This window comes from Macrobrachium nipponense, chromosome 45 (genome assembly GCF_015104395.2).
Source record: "Macrobrachium nipponense isolate FS-2020 chromosome 45, ASM1510439v2, whole genome shotgun sequence".
Taxonomy (NCBI): Eukaryota; Metazoa; Arthropoda; class Malacostraca; order Decapoda; family Palaemonidae; genus Macrobrachium; species Macrobrachium nipponense.
The window spans coordinates 39,261,438-39,277,578 of NC_061105.1; the positions used below are offsets into that span (position 1 = coordinate 39,261,438).

Genomic DNA, 16,141 nt, shown 5'->3' on the forward strand with positions numbered 1-16,141 from the left:
AACCACAACGGGGTTAACCTCACAGATGAGGTGAACTTTCAAAAACATGCGAGGCGGCAATACTTGGACAAGATCCACACAACAAAGGGCAAGGCCCCACACACAAGGGAACGAGGACCCAAACACAAAGACGAGACTCCACACACAAAGGGCAAGGCCCCCACACACAAGGACGAGACTCCAACACAACAAAGGACCGAGACTCCACACACAAAGGGCGAAGGGCCCCCAACACACAAGGACGAGACGCCACACACCAAAGACGAGGACTACCACCACAAAACAAGGGCGAAGGAATCCAACACAAAGGACGAGACTCCACCACACAAAGGGCGAGGGCCCCCCACCACAAGGACGAGGACACACCACACACAAAGGGGCGAGGCCCCAAACACAAGGACGAGACATCCACAACACAAAGGACGAGACTCCACACACAAGGACGAGACTCCACACACAAGGACGAGATCCACACACAAAGGTCCGATGGGCAACCCCAACCACAAGGACGAACTCCACACACAAAGGACGAGACTCCCACACACAAAGGACGAGACTCCCACACACAAATGACTAGACTCCACCCCACAAGCCTACTCCACACACAAGGGACGGACTCCACCACAACCACAGAGGGCACGGCCCCACAACACCAAAGGGAAGACTCCACACACAAGGCTAGACCCTTCCACACCAAGTACGGACTCCACACACAAAAAATGACGAGACTCCACCAACCAAAGGACGGAGGACTCCACACACAAAGGGCCCCGAGCCCCACCACAAAGGACCCCGAGAAACTCCACACACAAAGGGAACCCCGAGACTCCACCACAAGGGAAAGACTTCCACACCCAAAGGACGAACTCCACACAACAAGGAAGGACGGGATACTCCACAACGGGCAAGGACCGGAGACTCCCACACCAACAAAGGTCCCAAGGCACCACACACAAGGACAGGGACCTCCACAACACAAAGGGCGGAGGACTCCACACACAAAGGACCGAGGACTTCCACACACAAAGGAAAGGAACGGAGAACTGGCCACACACAAGTGCGAGGCCCACACACAAGGACGAGACTCCCACACAACAAGACGAGACTCCACACACAAGTGAAGACTCCACACACAAGGACGAGACTCCACACACAAGGACGAGACTCTCACACACGCATACGAGACTCCCACCACAATGGCAAGGCCACACACACAAGGACGAGACTCCACCACAAGGGCGAGACTCCACACACGCGACTAGACTCTACCCAAAGAGACAGAGACTCCACCCACAAAGACTGACTACCAACACACACAGGTGAGAGCCCCCACACACAGGACGAACTCCACACACAAGGCGAGACTCCACACACAAGACGAGCCCACACACAAGGACGAGACGCCACACTCAAGGACGGACTCCACACACAAGGGCAAGGCCCCACACACAAGGACGAGACTCCACCCAAGGGCGAGACTCCACACACAAGGACAGACTCCAAACACAAAGGGGCAAGGAGCCCACCACAGGACGAGACTCCACACACAGGGCGGACCTCCACCCACAGGCGAGACTCCACACACAAGACGAGACATCCCACCAAGGGCGAGACTCTACACAGAGGGCAAGCCCCACACACAAGGGCGAGACTCCACCACAAAGGGCAATGCCCGCAAACACATGACGAAGACTCCACACACAAGGACCGACCTCCACCACAAGGGCGAGACTCCACACTACAAGGCGAGACTCCACAACAAAGGACGAGACGCCACACCAAAGGGCGAAGGACCTCCAACCACAACAAGGACGAGACTCAACACACAAAGGGCAAGGCCCCAAACACAAGGACGAGACTCCACACACAAAAGGACAGGCCCCACAAACACAAGGGACGGAACTCCACACACAAAGGGCCCCAAGGCCCCACCACAAGGACGAGACTCCAACACACAAGGCGAGACTCCACACAAAAGGGCGAGACTCACACACAAAGGACGAGACTGCACACACAAGGACGAGGACTCCACACACAAAGGCAAGGCCCAACACAACAAGACGAGTGACTCCACACACCAAGGGCGAGACCCACACACAGGCGAGGACTCACACACAAGACGAGACTCCACACCACAAGGGCAAGACCCAACACAAGGACGAGGCCCCAACACAAGGACGAGACCCACACACAAGGGCGAGCTCCACACACAAGGAGAGACTCCACACACAAAGGGCAAGCCCCACACACAAGCGAGGGACTCCACACACAAGGGGAGACTCACACAACAAGGACGAGACTCCACACAAAAGGTGAGACTCCACCACACAAGGGCGAGACTCCACACACAAGGACGAGATCCACACACAGGGTGAGACTCCACACACAGACGAGGATCACACACAAGGGCGAGAATCACACCACAAGTGACGAGGGACTCCAACACAACAAGGCGAGACTACACACACAAGGACGAGACTCCACCACACAAGGGCCGAGGACTCCACACACAAGGGCGAGACTCCACAGACGTACAAAGCCACCGTTTCCCAAGAGTGCATATCCAATCACGCTTCAGTTGTTTGATATTTTTAGTTTAGAGTTTGATTCGCTGGGATCAGCTTCTGTTGAAATATTACACAAACTTACTGAGAATAAATTATGAATGGTTTTACCCCTGTGAGGATTGCATTGCCAGGCCCTCCAGTCTTGCCGATGCACATTTTTGATGAAATAATGAACACCTAGGCACCTAATTTACTGCAGAAGTCAATATTCGTACAGTTGTGAGCTAGAAGCACTACCAGCAGAGAGAGAGAGAGAGAGAGAGAGAGAGAGAGAGAGAGAGAGAGAGAGAGAGAGTTAGTTAGTTTTCAATTCATTTAACTTCCATCAAATAGGTTTCGGTCACAATCATACATTTATTTAGGAAAAATAAAAGACTGGGTGTTATTAATGGTAGGATTCACATTCAACTTCAAGTTTTTTTTAACCGTTATTGCTCCAGATTTCAATGACGGCCACAACTTTTATTTTGACCTCTGACCTATCTCGTTTACATCCCCAATAGATTCCTTCTCTTTTTCGAAAAACAGGGATCGATATCAGTCCAGACTTTCATTTCCGGATTAATGAAAAGACGTCAAATGTATGCGGCCACTTTCAACTGATGCATTTTAATACGCTCTCTGCGGGATGGAAATATGCATATATGAATATAGGTCAGCCTCGGGAGGGTTCTGCAAATTTGCATCAAAATGAAAATGTGGATTAGTGCACACACACACATTTATATAAATTTATTTATATATATATATATATATATATATATATATATATATATATATATATATATATGTATGTATTATATATAATTCTGTATGTATCTTTAAAGGCACAATAATCAGGTTATTAACCTTAGCTCTTGCTGGTTAGAGACAGATGCAAAACGCTGGATTCCTCGAAGATGGTGAAATGAAAAAAAAAAAAAAAACAGGATAGCTTAGCAGTGCATCTTTCGAAGATCACGAGTTTCATGTATGTAGCGTGCATGCCTCTTGTGAGCCAATAGGTGAGGGTGTGTTCGTAATGAACAGAAAATGATATATAATCTGAAGCAAGTTGCAAAAGGGGGTCTCACTGATTTTTATTGATAGAGTGTGGAACACACCACAGAAGAGGTAAGAGGTGTTGCAGGTCCATCGGACAAGGTACTGTAAAAGAGAACTTTGTAAAAGTTAACATTTGAAGTGACAATTACTTGAGTCTAGAGAAAGGGAAGTGAGGTGCAGCACACATTGACGAACTTTAATATTTTTATTGACGAACTTTAATATTTTTATGTTGTTATCATTATGGTCTCATTATTTCAGATGGATTCAAAGTTACCCATGGGTTTTTCTCTGAATGATTTTGACTATTAATAAAGTATTAATGTTTGGACACTAAGGGGAAGAGGGGGTACTTACTTAAATATGATTTTGAGAGGAATATGATAGTTTAACGTTTCTTTTTGAGTCAGGGTTAATTAATTTTATTCCATTTTCATGTTAGCTAATTTTGGGAAGTAAAAAGTATATTTTTGTAATCACGAGAGTTTACCTTAGCCTAAATTTGACTTTCAGCCAACTCCAGAGAGGGCAGTCAACGAAACAATGGTAGGTTATGTTACCAATTAGATGTTTTGTTTCATTTTGTTTAACGAGTGTCATTTGACCTCGTAAGGGATTTTCCATGTTAGATATATATATATATAAATTTTTTTTTTCACTGCTTAATTAAGACTTGAATGCTTTAGCGTGTATTGAAAGCTAAATGCAATTCAGTGATGCACAACACAATGTCTTTTTATTCGTTACTTATAATGCTTAAACAAGCACAAATCCAATCCACACAAGCCCAAAATATATACACACATATATATATATATATATATATATATATATATATATATATATATATATATATATATATATATATAAAAGACTACGATTAGAACAATAATCACGCTCCCATTGCTGAATCTAGGACGAAATTCCATTGCAGAAAGCTCAAGCTTCCTCACCCGACACAAACGGGACGTCATCCCTGTGTCAGGTCCCAACTCGAACCTCCTCCTCTTCTCTCTCTCTCTCTCTCTCTCTCTCTCTCTCTCTCTCTCTCTCTCTCTCTCTCTCTCTCTCTCTCTCTCTCTCAATAAATCCAAATGGTACTTTTTACGCCAGCCTATTATCCTCCATTCCCCCCTAGATGCTGACCCCTTGACGTGGGTAGGGGGCTTAGGGACCAGCAGCTGGGGCATGATGCCTGGTGGGTTGGTTTCTCACTGGTCCTTGGGGCCCAGCTGCTGATCCAACTAAATTAGTCAGAACTTTTCTTTCTACTAAAAACATTTCATCTTTCTGCCTTCCTCCCTCTTATAAGGTATGGGTTCTATGATGATGACTATTGGCTTGGTTTTGGACATGGTTTAGGCTAAATCTTGGGATTTGAAGGAGGGTGAGGATGGACGGCATGCTACCTCACCCGTAGAACTCTAGTACCTGACGTGATCGAGCGAGGGGAAAGTTTATTGTCAAACCCTATCTTCAGTGCCGGGTCTGATCTCGACGGACATCATGACGCCTTAGCACTGGAGATAGGGTGTATATCCGGTAATTACCCCTAGGACGACCTAATTAAAGGGATGACCCGTCCTCTAAGTGTGACTCCATGGTGGGTATGGGGAATATCTAGATGAACTATATTTTTCACGTTATATGGCAACCCCCCTATTTCGGCTGACGACCCTATGCTTTTGTCAAAGGACTTGTGCACGGAACCCAAACTTCAATCAATCATGGTCGGTCCCTATGATCAGGGTAGTACCCCTGGACTGAATGACAGACGGACACAGATGACGACCCAAAGCAATGCGAGTAGATATACCTCCAAGAAATCTCAACAAAAAGCATCTGGCTCCAGTATTGTCACACTGGAACCATATGCCAGGAAGAAAAATAAAAATTATGAAATAAGCTCCTGGGGTCTTTGTACCCAATTCCTTTAATAAATACCTTAATTTAAAGCTAGAAGGTGACAATATAGATATTTTTCAAGTGCATAGGGAAATCATTAAATGTTGTGGAAGACAGCCAAAAATAACACCGCAGAATGGAAACATGCTCCTGGTAGAAAGCACCTCCCCAGAGGAAAGTATCAAGTTGATGGGATTGTCAGACCTTGCGGGAGTTACGGTTGAGTGTACTCCCCACTCCAGCCTTAACTCCAGCAAGGGCTTGATTTATGCCCCTCAATTGATGGCTTTCTCTGAGGAGAGACTTTTAACAGAATTAAAAGATCAGGGTGTAATAAAGGTTGACAGGATGTCAAAGAAGGTTGATAATAACAGAATACCTCAGCCTACCTTAATATTAACTTTTGAAACCTTAAGACTTCCGGAATGTGTCCTTTGCAGCCTGGTATAGGTTTAAGGTAAAGCAGTACATCCCGAGACCAGAAGGTGTTTCCATTGCCAGCATTTTGGACACACCCTACAATCGTGTCGATCCAAATTGCAAGAAAATCCTGCAGTCTGTGTCAACTGTGGAGAAGATGAGCATGGTATATGCACCAGGGAACCGAAATGTGTTCACTGTGGTGAGGGACATGCCTCGTCATCTCAGCAATGTGATATATATTTACTTGAAAAGGAAATACAAGCAATTAGAGTGGTTGAAAGAACAACATTTAAGGAAGCACGAGAGAGAGCCAAAGCAAAGACTGTAAGACCCGGTCTAAGTTTTGCTACTGTAGTAGCATATTTAAAAAGCCAAAAGAAAGAGACAAATAAAAACACCCAAGTTAAGAGCACAAAAGGAAAATCAAATAAAGAATCATTAAAAAGACAGCTAACTGAATCATCTGAGTCAACTGATGATGAGAATATAAAGACAAGGTTCGCTAGAACCAACAAGAAAGACCCTAGTGTGGAATTGAAGAAAATTGAAGTGCCAGTTGAGATACACCCTCCACCATCTGCCTCTTTGGAGGCAAGGCCAGTGGTTGCTGGTCTGGTGCCAGCTTATGTTCGGTTTGGCCAACTCCTCTTTGGAGGACAAACCAGCAGATGCTGGTCCCCCGGTGCCAGTCCTCGCTGGTACTTCTGCCTCATCAGAGGCAGAGCTGGCTACTGCCAGCAGTACAAAGACACATGAGGTGGTCTCTTTAGAGAACACCTCTGCTCTCTCCATCTCGATAGAGATGGAGAGCGAAGAAACTAAAAAACCCTTCAGTATCAAAAACACTGAAGGAAAAGATGTTGGCTCTACGAAGGCGATAACTCCTCCCAAGAAGCCAACAAAACCTTCCATCAAATGCCTCCCCCTAGTAGAAAAAAGAACTCTCCCAGTCTTGTAAAAAGGAACCACAATGTTGGTCCTAAACGTGAATAAATTCACTTCCATTATTCAGTGGAACTGTCAGGGACTGCGAGCGAAGTATGAGGAAGTCAAGCTTTTAATCTATGAGCACTCTCCTGTAGGGATATGTTTGCAGGAGACCATGCTAGGTGAATATACCCCTTGTTCCTAGGGAATATATTCAATATAGAACTAAATTTGATTTGATTTAGAGGTGGGAAATCATGGTGGATCCCTCATCTACATCCGTCGAGATGCTCCACACTACAAAGTAAAACTAAATACTCCACTTCAAGCTGTGGCTGTACGAATTAATTTAAGGAGGCAATATACTATATGTTCCCTTTACATTCCACCCAATAGCCATGTCTCCCAAGAGAACTTAATACACTTGATGCAGCAACTACCAGAGCCATTCCTTCTACTTGGTGACTTCAACAGTAGACATCCATTGTGGGGAGATGTAACATCAAACCAAAAAGGGAATATGATAGCATCATTAATAGAAAATGAAGATATAGGTCTTCTAATACTGGAGAACCTACCCATTACCACATTCAGACAGGCACCGTCTCCTGCATCGACCTTTCAATATGTAGCTCCAACTGCAGTGTTGATTTTAGTTGGAGAACAAGTGATGACTGGCATACCAGTGACCATTCTCCAATTGTGATCGACACCAATGATGGTCCACCTATCCCGAGATCGCCACGATGGTGCTTAGAGAAAGCAAATTGGAGAAAATTCAAAGACTTGAGTGAGTTGGAGGGGGATGCAAAGATCTCCCAAGTGTAGATGATGCCATTGATCTACTCAATGGAACATTGCATACTGCAGGTCTACACTCAATTCCTCGAACTAAGGGACTATTCAGGAGACGGCCAGTACCGTGGTGGTCAGAAGACCTAAGGCTGTTACACCGAGCTACAATGGTCATCATTGACCAGGTGCCGTAGACATCGCACCTTGGACAATGTCATAATTTACAAACAGTGTAGGGCACGATTTCGAAAAGCTATGAAAGCTGCCAGAAGACAAGCATGGGCCAAATATGTATCCTCTATTAACAGCAGAACACCAGTCTGTAGCATTTGGAAGAAAATAAGAAAATTCAGGGTAAATTTACACCCAATCCTCCTCCAGTACTTAAAGTGAATAATACTCATGTCACTGATGCCACAGAAGTTAGTAATACATTTTCAGAACACTTCGCTCGAGTCTCTGAGAAATCAGATAGTTCCCCAGGACATAATTTCAGAATGATGGAAGAACAACAGGTACTTGACTTTTCAGCAAAGAAAGCTGAATCATATAATATGCCTTTTTCTGAAAGGGAGTTTGACTCTGCTTTATCTAGGAGCAAGAACACTGCCCCTGGTCCAGATGAGATTCCTTATGAAATGTTTAAACACATTTCGAAGAACACAAAACTTTTTATAATAAGTATTATCAATAGAATATGGGATGAAAGCAGCTACCCTACCATATGGGAATTAGCCACCATGTTACCGTTCCTTAAGCCTGGAAAAGATCCCCTGTGTGCAGCAAGTTACCGCCCCATTGCTTTAACTTGCTGTTTGTGTAAATTGATGGAAAAAATGGTAAATGTAAGACTGAAGTGGTATCTAGAGCACAACAATATTCTAACACCTTCTCAGTGTGGTTTTCGAAAAATGCACTCTACCCTGGACATCTTACTGCAACTTGAAACCTCTGTCTGTGACGCCTTTGCCTCCAAGCAACATCATGTGACAGTGTTTTTTGATATAGAAAAGGCATATGACACTGCTTGGAGACATGGGATTCTGAAGACTATACATAATAGTGGTCTACGAGGTAAATTACCTTTATTTGTGAAATCCTTTTTACATCGTAGGTATTTTAAAGTTAGAGTTGGCAGTACTTTATCAGAGAAAAGGTGCCAAGAAGAAGGTGTTCCCCAGGGCAGTGTTCTCAGTGTAACACTTTTTGCTCTAGCCATAAACAGTGTTGCAGCTGTCATTCCAAGAGAGGTTTTAAGGACACTGTTTGTGGATGATTTGTCGATATCCTTTGCTGCCACCCGGATGACTGTAGCAGAAAGAAAGCTACAATTAACAATAAATAAAATAGTAAGTTGGGCTGAGAAACAGGGTTTTAAAATCTCTGTAAGCAAGACTACTGCTGTCCACTTCTGTCGGATCAGGGGAGTGCATCCTGATCCAGACCTCTATTTGTATGGCCGTAGAATCCCATGTGTAGAACAAGCACGCTTCTTAGGCCTAGTTTTTGACAGTAGATTGACTTGGGTCCCCCATATCAAACATATAAAAGCAAAGAGCCTAGAAGCTCTACACATCTTGAAGGTGCTTTCTCACACCAGTTGGGGAGCTGATAGAAATCTTTTACTAAGGCTTCATAAATCTTTAATCTTGTCAAAGCTGTCATATGGTTGTGAAATATATTCTTCAGCTTCTTCATCTAACTTAAAACTTTTAGATTCAGTACATCATCAGCTATTCGTATAGCCACAGGAGCTTTCCGTTCGTCACCAACATCTAGTTTGCTAGTTGATGCAGGAGAGATGCCTCTTGAACTCTATCGCCAGTCATCATTACTTCGGTACTGGTTTAGAGCGCAAAGACTCCCCAAATCTCAGGCATTTGCTGTGGCAAATAGAAATATTTTTAATGGTTTTTATGAAAGTCATCCAAGGTATCCCATTCCTTTTAGCTATAGAATAAAACAAATTTTAGAGGATACAAATATTAAAAAATATCCCATTATTCCCTTTGTGTATCCCAGTACTCCTGTCTGGAGGTTACCGGATGTGAAATTCTGCAGGTACTTCAATGGAGCAAAGAGAAATAAATCTGATGAGGAAATAAGGCAATATTTTTAGATCATGTATCAGAGCATATAGATACATGTTTTATATTTACTGATGGCTCCAAGTCCAATGCCGGCGTTGGATATGGAGTTTATAGCCAATCTTTTAACCGAAGAGGTGCACTTCCTTCTATTGCCTCAAACTTTACAGCTGAATTGTATGGCATCCTAGTAGCACTGGAACATATTGTAACACTCCCAGTGTGTAGCTACACAATATTTTGTGACTCCAAAAGTGCCTTACAGTCCCTGGAAGTCTTTAATACTGATCATCCCTTGGTGTTGAAGATCTTGCAGTGGATCTTCTTGCACCAAAATAGAGGCAGCATTGTTTCATTTTGTTGGGTTCCTGCCCATGTGAACGTATCGGGAAATGAAGAGGCAGACAAGCTAGCCAAATCAGCAGCGCAAACTTTAGTACCGAGAAAATGCCCTGTTCCATATCGTGATACATTTTTTGATATATGGAAATCTGTCCAGTATTTATGGGCACTTCATTGGGACAGAGTAGGCCCCAACAAAATGAAAGAAATTACTAGACAGACACACCCTTGGAAATATGACCTAATACCAAGGAAGTGGGAGGTTGTATTGTGTAGATTGCGTATTGGCCATACGCGTTTAACTCACGGCTATCTGATGGATGGGGAGAATGAGCCATTCTGTGATGATTGTTTGCTGGTTGAGTGTCCCAGTCTAGTGGAACTTAGGAATCATTTTTTAGCTTATAGTAGTGAAGCAGGTGGTAACTATAGCATGCCAAAACTGTTGGGAGAAAGCATGTGTGTTAATAACGTTATCTCTTTTATCAAAGAAGCTGGTCTTCTCAAATATATCTGACAGCTGTGCTGTCTTAGTATATACATTTTTTTTCTTTTTAATAGTTTTACTGTTATGTGATCAATCACAATTCTTTTTTATCGGAATAACTATTTATATTTTTTATCAGAAATTTTAATTTATTTTTTTTAAATAAAATTTATATATCTCTCATAAAGATAAAGTTATTTTGAATGTTGTATAATATATTATAAAAGTTGAAAGATCACATTTAGTATTCGGCGTCGGTGACCCTGGTAGTTGTGACGCCAGATAACTCACAATCAATCAATCAATCAATTATCCTCCATTCTTTCCACATGTCCAAGCCATTCCACTTACGATAAAGGTTTCATTACTTATAAGTATATCCTTATCTCTCAATATTTCAGTTACTAAGTCCGGCATACCAACAAACAATATATCCCTATAGTTTCAACTTTTTTTCTTTTTTTTTTTGTACACATTCAAAATACACACTTCTCTTCCATCACTGAGAGTGGCTCAGGGATCCCTTTATACATATTGAGCGCGAGGTGGTCAAAGAAAGAAAGAGCACATGTCATGTTTACAGCTTAGCTTTGGGGTACGATATTTATAGATAGTTCCTGCATGTGTAGAAAAGATCACATTAAAACAAATGCCTAGTAAAAGTATAATGATGACACCACACAAAAACGGAAATTATCCCTGAATGAAATTCATAAATATCAGTAATATAAACTTAAGAATTCTCTAGTAAGAGTATATTCTAACATTAAAGACAAAACAAACTATAAAATCACAGTGCTACGCTCTTACGCCATTCGTCGGGAGATCTTCATTACGGTCCTTTGCTAATACAGATACCTAGATGTGCGACCTCTCTCTCTCTCTCTCTCTCTCTCTCTCTCTCTCTCTCTCTAAATGGAAGCCGCGAATTACACTGATGCTCATTGATGCGTTGGACCGAAACGCAGTCCCAGTGTCCCACTTTCACCAAATTTCGGTTTAAGATTAATGAAAGAATGATGATCAGCGTTACGAGTTTATTCTATTATATTTCTTAAATGTGAAGATTCTGTCTGCGGGAAAATGGACCTATTTGAAGAGTAATACATTCTACTTTTTATGTTAAGTAAATATTTAATATTACTTAAACTATTAATTTGCAAAATACTTTTTATTCGTTTCACCAACGTGACACCGGCAATATCTGAAAAATATGCAAATTAAATATCTAGTCAAAATGCTTTGCAATTTGACTTCAGTGACGTTTTCTGAAATGAGAAAAATAAATACACCGGAAAACTTTGTACAAGCACAAGAAATTGTTCCTCTTGCTTTCTACTCTTGTTTGACCGACTTGACAGGCGTTATTCCTCACTTAAGAACGGTTGGGCAATTGTCCTTTCAGAAAGGTAGCACAATATGCATCCATAAAAACTATCTTTAAGCTTCAGAACAACCGCACTGAATTACCTAGATTGAAGTACGAATTTTAGGACTATCACTCTTTTCACCCCTCTCTGTCCCTTCAAAATGTCGTTCTCTGTTCCAGAAACTCAGCACTTCCCTGAACCCCTTGGGGGGTTGGGGGGGGACGGTCCCTCCTTGTCACCACTCAATCTGGTATCATTTACAACTGTCATATCGTTAACTAATACTTCAACCTGTTCTTGTCGCCAACATTCATTTAATATGAATGTTGTCGTAAATGAAGATAAAAAGCTTAAGTAATTTCATAGCGTATTTAAAAAGAGAGATGATTATAAAGCCGAAATTCGTCGTGAGTATTTCTCTTTGGTATGCCGATTTCTGTCTCGCTCTCCATGAGTGTTAGAATATATCTTACAGCAAAAACATAGTTTTATTTATTTATTTATTTATTTTTTGCGCCAGAATGAATGCTCAGATTCTCATCAACTGCAATGTAAGGACGAACGCGCTCATGATTTCCATCACAGTTTTAAGAACAAATAAGTGCACAGAATCTATTCCTACCCACACTCTTCTCAACATTTTTCTCCATAAAAATGGGTTTTTTTATCTGTGCTACGCACAGCAAAGGAGAATTTTGAACATTCTTTCAGAAAAAGAGCATTGCGTTACGCTCCAGTGCAATGGCTTACTTAATTCTTTCAAAAGTGTTTACTTGGATGCCAAAGGGATAAAATATCATTGTAAAAAGTTACAGATATAAAAAACACTTGTATGATGGATATATATATATATATATATTATATAATATATATATATATCATATTTATATAATATATTTTATATATGGATATATATATATATATATCATTATATATCTATCTATATATATATATATATATATATATATCTATATATATATATATATATATATATATATATATATATATATATATATATATGATATATAGGCTATGCAGGTATATCACATACATCCATTCAGGAAATCGCAGACAACCATATCAGAGGAAAACATTTATTAAGAGACATTTCGCACATACAATGTGCATCTTCAGTCTGTTGAGATAAAAACACATACATATTAGTATTCAATAATAGCAGGATTCTTAATATAGTAAAAAGACTCAAATTAACTTAAAATTGACATAAAGGACTAAAAATTGACAAGTAAAACTAAGAAGTGAAAAGTACAAATAAAAAACAAATACCAAGGCGCAACCAACCGTTAGTTGAGAAGGAAGGAGGTAGAATGACTAGGCTTGGGCAAGAAGTTAAAACGTTGACTATGCCAGATAAAGCGGAGAAGATGAAACTCCACTATTCAGAGGGAACAAGACGTTTAATATATAATGACTCTAGAGTGGTTATGTAATTAGAGTCTTTAACCGAGCCTAAAATAGAGAAGTGTTGTTTCTTCACCTCTATCTTGCAATTGATTGCGTGGTTTTCTATGTTTGAGTGTTCAGGCCTACTTAATTTTTGACCGGTCCTAAAACTAAAGCCCATGTGACTGCAGTATCTCATCTGCAGCAGCCTCTTAGTCGATCCAACGTAAATTCCGGGACATCCCGGGCACGTAAATTTGTATACCACGTTGGATCGCATGAACTGCTGCAGACGATCTTTGAAGCAGAAAAAAGAGCCTATTTTGCATGGATTGTTAGATATAAGTTTTATATTAAGACAGGGAATTTCACTTTCAATAATTCTAGTTAGGTGTTGTGAAAATTTGCTATTGTATATATATGGTATGGAGGCATACATTAGTTTCTTTGGTACGCATATCATTGGAATGGGTGGTTTAAAATGCAAAGTTAAAAGTTTATTAACAATATTAAAATATACATCCTTGGGGTACGAGTTTCGTTGGAAGATATTAGATAAAAAATCCATTTCTTTATGAAAAATCCCATCCCAGTTTTTTGATGAGTATTTTATTGCTCTATGAACCAGTGGAGATTGCATTAAGCTTAAAACTCTTTTGACAAGAGCTAAAAAAATTATTAGAAAGTCCCGTATATGTTTTCTTTCTAAAAACTGAAGTGTTAAAAATTGACTGACCCCTAGTTATGCAAATATCAAGAAACGGTAAGGAATTACCGTTTTCGAGTTCCACAGTAAAATTAATGTTAGGGTGTTTCAAATTAATAAACTGTAAAAATTGTAAAGCTTGCCATTCGTATCTAAAAAGGGCGAAGGTATCGTCCACATACCTTCTGTAAAACAATGGTTTAAAAGAATTAGGACAAGAATTCAAAAATTCTTGTTCAAGACTAGACATAAAAAAATTTGCGAATAATGGACCCAAGGGAGAACCCATGTCCACACCATCAACCTGAGAATATAATTTATTGTTAAAAACAAAAGCTGAGTCTTGAGCGGCAAGTTCTAACACTTCAGTTTTTAGAAAGAAAACACATACGGGACTTTCTAATAATTTTTATAGCTCTTGTCAAAAGAGTTTTAAGCTTAATGCAATCTCCACTCTGATTCATAGAGCAATAAAATACTCATCAAACTGGGATATTTTTCATAAAGAAATGGATTTTTTATCTAATATCTTCCAACGAAACTCGTACCCCAAGGATGTATATTTTAATATTGTTAATAAACTTTTAACTTTGCATTTTAAACCACCCATTCCAATGATAGGCGTACCAAAGAAACTAATGTATGCCTCCATACCATATATATACAATAGCAAATTTTCACAACACCTAACTAGAATTATTGAAAGTGAAATTCCCTGTCTTAATATAAAACTTATATCTAACAATCCATGCAAAATAGGCTCTTTTTTTCTGCTTCAAAGATCGTCTGCAGCAGTTCATGCGATCCAACGTGGTATACAAATTTACGTGCCCGGGATGTCCCGGAATTTACGTTGGATCGACTAAGAGGCTGCTGCAGATGAGATACTGCAGTCACATGGGCTTTAGTTTTAGGACCGGTCAAAAATTAAGTAGGCCTGAACACTCAAACATAGAAAACCACGCAATCAATTGCAAGATAGAGGTGAAGAAACAACACTTCTCTATTTTAGGCTCGGTTAAAGACTCTGATTACATAACCACTCTAGAGTCATTATATATTAAACGTCTTGTTCCCTCTTTGAGTAGTGGAGTTTCATCTTCTCCGCTTTATCTGGCATAGTCAACGTTTTAACTTCTTGCCCAAGCCTAGTCATTCTACCTCCTTCCTTCTCAACTAACGGTTGGTTGCGCCTTGGTATTTGTTTTTTTATTTTTGTACTTTTTACTTCTTAGTTTTACTTGTCAATTTTTAGTCCTTTATGTCAATTTTAAGTTAATGTGAGTCTTTTTACTATATTAAGAATCCTGCTATTATTGAATACTAATATGTATGTGTTTTTATCTCAACAGACTGAAGATGCACATTGTATGTGCGAAACGTCTCTTAATAAATGTTTTCTTCTGATATGGTTGTCTGCGATTTCCTGAATGGATGTATATATATATATATATATATATATATATATATATATATATATATATATATAATATATATATATATATATATATATATATATATATATATATTATATAAATAAACGGAGAAAGACTTTGCTGGTAGACACAAAGAATTAAGAGTACGCTCATTCTGGCCTTCACATGGACGAGGAAATTCCATCTTCCCGTTCTTTTTCATCAAACCTTGAAAACCTCAAGAATGGAGTCAAAGTTACAGCGCTGAAAGTCGTTCACATACCTTACTCAGGCACCTCCCCTTGAAAACTTCTTTGGAAACAGAGCACCGAAAATAAAAATGTCTCGCTGACTACGGCTATATGTAAAATAATACCCTCGCAGGTAATGGATCTCAATAAGCGCCAACGTTTGAAGTTGTAGTTAAGTAGCGGTCAAGTACCGGGTAAGAAGCTTTGTGACTTTTGGAAGACAAATTCTAAAAGCTTTTTCAGATTAAGTGTCACATCACTGATCTTTATGGTAGGCGCTGACTCTTCCTGAGAACAAAAAAACTTTTTTTTTGGGGGGCGGGTTGGGGAGAATAGAAATAAATTAAGCCCTTAGAAATTTTGCAAATAATAACTATTATCTCATTTTTCCTACATTTACATTTCGCAGGAGAACAAG

The 16,141-nt window shown here is 40.3% G+C and overlaps 1 protein-coding gene across 1 annotated transcript in view; it reads left to right on the forward strand.

Annotated features, from left to right (window-relative positions):
- LOC135214214 (proteoglycan 4-like) overlaps positions 1 to 16,141 on the forward strand; it is a 44,435-nt gene that overhangs the window by 2,173 nt on the left and 26,121 nt on the right. The window contains exons 2-4 of the mRNA XM_064248278.1: positions 26 to 481; positions 610 to 935; positions 1,263 to 2,312. Coding sequence (XP_064104348.1) covers positions 26 to 481; positions 610 to 935; positions 1,263 to 2,312 — 1,832 coding nt within the window. The remainder of the gene's footprint in view (positions 1 to 25; positions 482 to 609; positions 936 to 1,262; positions 2,313 to 16,141) is intronic.